This window comes from Crocuta crocuta, unplaced genomic scaffold (assembly GCF_008692635.1).
Source record: "Crocuta crocuta isolate KB4526 unplaced genomic scaffold, BGI_CrCroc_1.0 scaffold50, whole genome shotgun sequence".
NCBI classification, from domain to species: Eukaryota; Metazoa; Chordata; class Mammalia; order Carnivora; family Hyaenidae; genus Crocuta; species Crocuta crocuta.
Genome location: NW_027527428.1, coordinates 5373406 through 5375653, shown reverse-complemented (window position 1 = coordinate 5375653; position 2248 = coordinate 5373406). Strand labels below are relative to the sequence as shown.

Sequence of the window (2248 nt, the reverse complement as noted above, 5' to 3'; positions counted from 1 at the left end):
GGCGAGGAGGGTCCCACGCCCTCCGCCGCTTCCCCCGGGGCCCTCAGCGCCCCCATCAGGTCTCTGGCAGGAGGCTCGCGCAAGCTCAGGCTGGAGCCACCTCCCCGGGGAACTGGCGTGGCTGGTGGGAAGGCAAAAATAACAGCGCCTCCCTTTTCCCACACGGCTTATTTTGCTTCTTTCACAAACTTTACCATTTCCTTAATTAGTTCCAGCCTCTGGCAAGGATGACTCGGGGACACCCTGCCCTGTGGCCGCGCGCCTGCTGGGTCGCCTGAGGATACGTGCGTGGAGGGGAGCGGTTGGGGGGAGGAACCGTCGTTGTCGCAGGTGACGGCCCGATGGGCCCACTGAAGGGCCCCCAAGGCCGGAAAGCATAGNGGGGGTGGCCAGGGCTGGGGTTGGGGCTGCAGCGAGACCCGTGCCTCCCCCCTCCCCGGGGTGGGGGTGGGGGGTGCAGGGCCTGGCGGGGCTAGGGCTCCAAGGCGTGCTTGACCAGGTAGCCGCTGAAGGTGATGTAGGTATCGAACTCGTCACTGAAGATGGCGTTCTCCCGCTCGCCCTTGAAGAGGCGCACCCACACCTCATCCTGGTCCCGCAGCTCCAGCATCAGGCTCTGGCTCTGCATGATGCTGCGGTCGCTCACCTGGGCGAACAGGATCACCACCTCCTCCCCGTTCTTCATGATGTGCAGGTACGTCTCCTTCTGGTTCCAGGTGTGCACGTTGAGGCTGAAGAAGTAGATGCCCGGCACGTAGCAGTAGAACTTGCCGGTGAACATGTTGAAGTGGCCGTAGAGGTTCACGAACTCCGTGTCGAAGATGACCGTCTGGTAGTAGTCGTTGCTGTGGAGGGGCTTCCTGCGGCCCACCGAGAAGGCGGCGTAGTGGCTCTTGCAGCGGTCCCCGGGGGCCCCCATGGACCCTTTCTGCCCCTTGGGGCCCGTGTGGCCCCTGGCGCCCGCGGAGCCTGTCTTGCCGTACTTGCCTTGCAAGCCTCGGTCCCCTCGGTCCCCTTTCTCACCTAAAGGGACAGGAGAGCACGTGGCGTCAAGCAAAGCTGGCCCAGCGCCCACGGCTGTTCTATTTTCATCCAGAGGCCATCATTCCCACCCCCCCCCACCCCCGTCCGGAAAGTGCTGGCAACGCAAAGGGAACATATGGGTTTGTCCCAAAGCAGCAGGCGCTGTGGCCAGGCCCGCGGCCGACTCGGAGCAAATGCGCTGCAGATGCTGGCTCGGCCGGGCGCTTCCCATTCAGGGTTTGTGGGGCCGCGGGAGGTGATCCGGAAAGCGGGCTGGGGGCCGAGCCCCAGAACAGAAGATGCAGAGGCTCAAAGGCAGCCGGGGAGGGGGTGGCAGGGGAGGGGGGTGAGACCCTTCTCGGGCCCAGGTCCTGAGGGCCTCTTCTTTCCAATCTGACCTCTTGGAAAGGGGACAGAGCCTCAGATGGAATTTTCTCCTCCTCCACCCCCGTGCCCTGAGGGTGGCCCGTCTCATCCACCATAAAGACCACATCTTCTCGGGGCGCCTGGGGGCTCAGGCAGTTAAGCATCTGACTCTTGGTTTTGGCTCAGGTCCTGGTCTCACGGGTTTATGAGTTCGAGCCCCACGTCGGGCTCCACCCTGACAGCACGGAGCCTGCCTGGGATTCTCTCTGTCCCTCTCTGTTTTCCCCTCCTCTGCGCTCTCTGTCTCTCAAAATAAATAAACTTTNCCCCCTCAGAACAGAGTGCTCCCCACCCCCACCCAGGGCAGGTCCCCCCACCCCCACGGTGGCTTTGCAGCAACCTGACCTTTCAGGATGGTGATGTTGATCTGCGGCACCGGGATGGCCTGGTACACGGGGCTGCCGGGGTCACAGCAGCGAAAGCACCGGGAAGCGGCCACCTCGTCCCCCTGCCTGGAGCTGTATTTTTCATGGTTCTCTTCACCCCTAAGGGAATAAAGACGTTATCGTGAAAGCCAGGAGCGGGGACTTCTTCTCTCTCCTGCTGCCTGGTCTGCCCGCTAGCCTCCCCTCTCTCCTGGGCGTGGCAGGCTGTGCCCTCGCTTTCCCTCCACAGAGGCAGTATTGGCTCTTGGCAAAGTCTGGGGCCCTAAATGAAACTTCTGGAGGAGCCCCCGTCCCCCCACCGCCTTCTGCAAATGGTGGAGTAATTTGAGGGCCTTGTGAGCCTGGCTGCTCGAGAGATCGGCCCCTCCGGGAGGGGTTGTAGAGGAAGTGTAACAATGCTGCGATTCCCCTCC

General features: G+C 62.8%; 1 protein-coding gene across 1 annotated transcript in view; it reads right to left on the bottom strand.

Annotated features, from left to right (window-relative positions):
- Positions 1-385: 385 nt before the first annotated feature.
- C1QTNF1 (C1q and TNF related 1) overlaps positions 386-2248 on the bottom strand; it is a 3157-nt gene continuing 1294 nt past the window's right edge. The window contains exons 2-3 of the mRNA XM_077756343.1: positions 1795-1944; positions 386-1023 (exon numbers count right to left, since the gene is read on the bottom strand). Coding sequence (XP_077612469.1) covers positions 473-1023; positions 1795-1944 — 701 coding nt within the window. The 3' untranslated portion in view covers positions 386-472. The remainder of the gene's footprint in view (positions 1024-1794; positions 1945-2248) is intronic.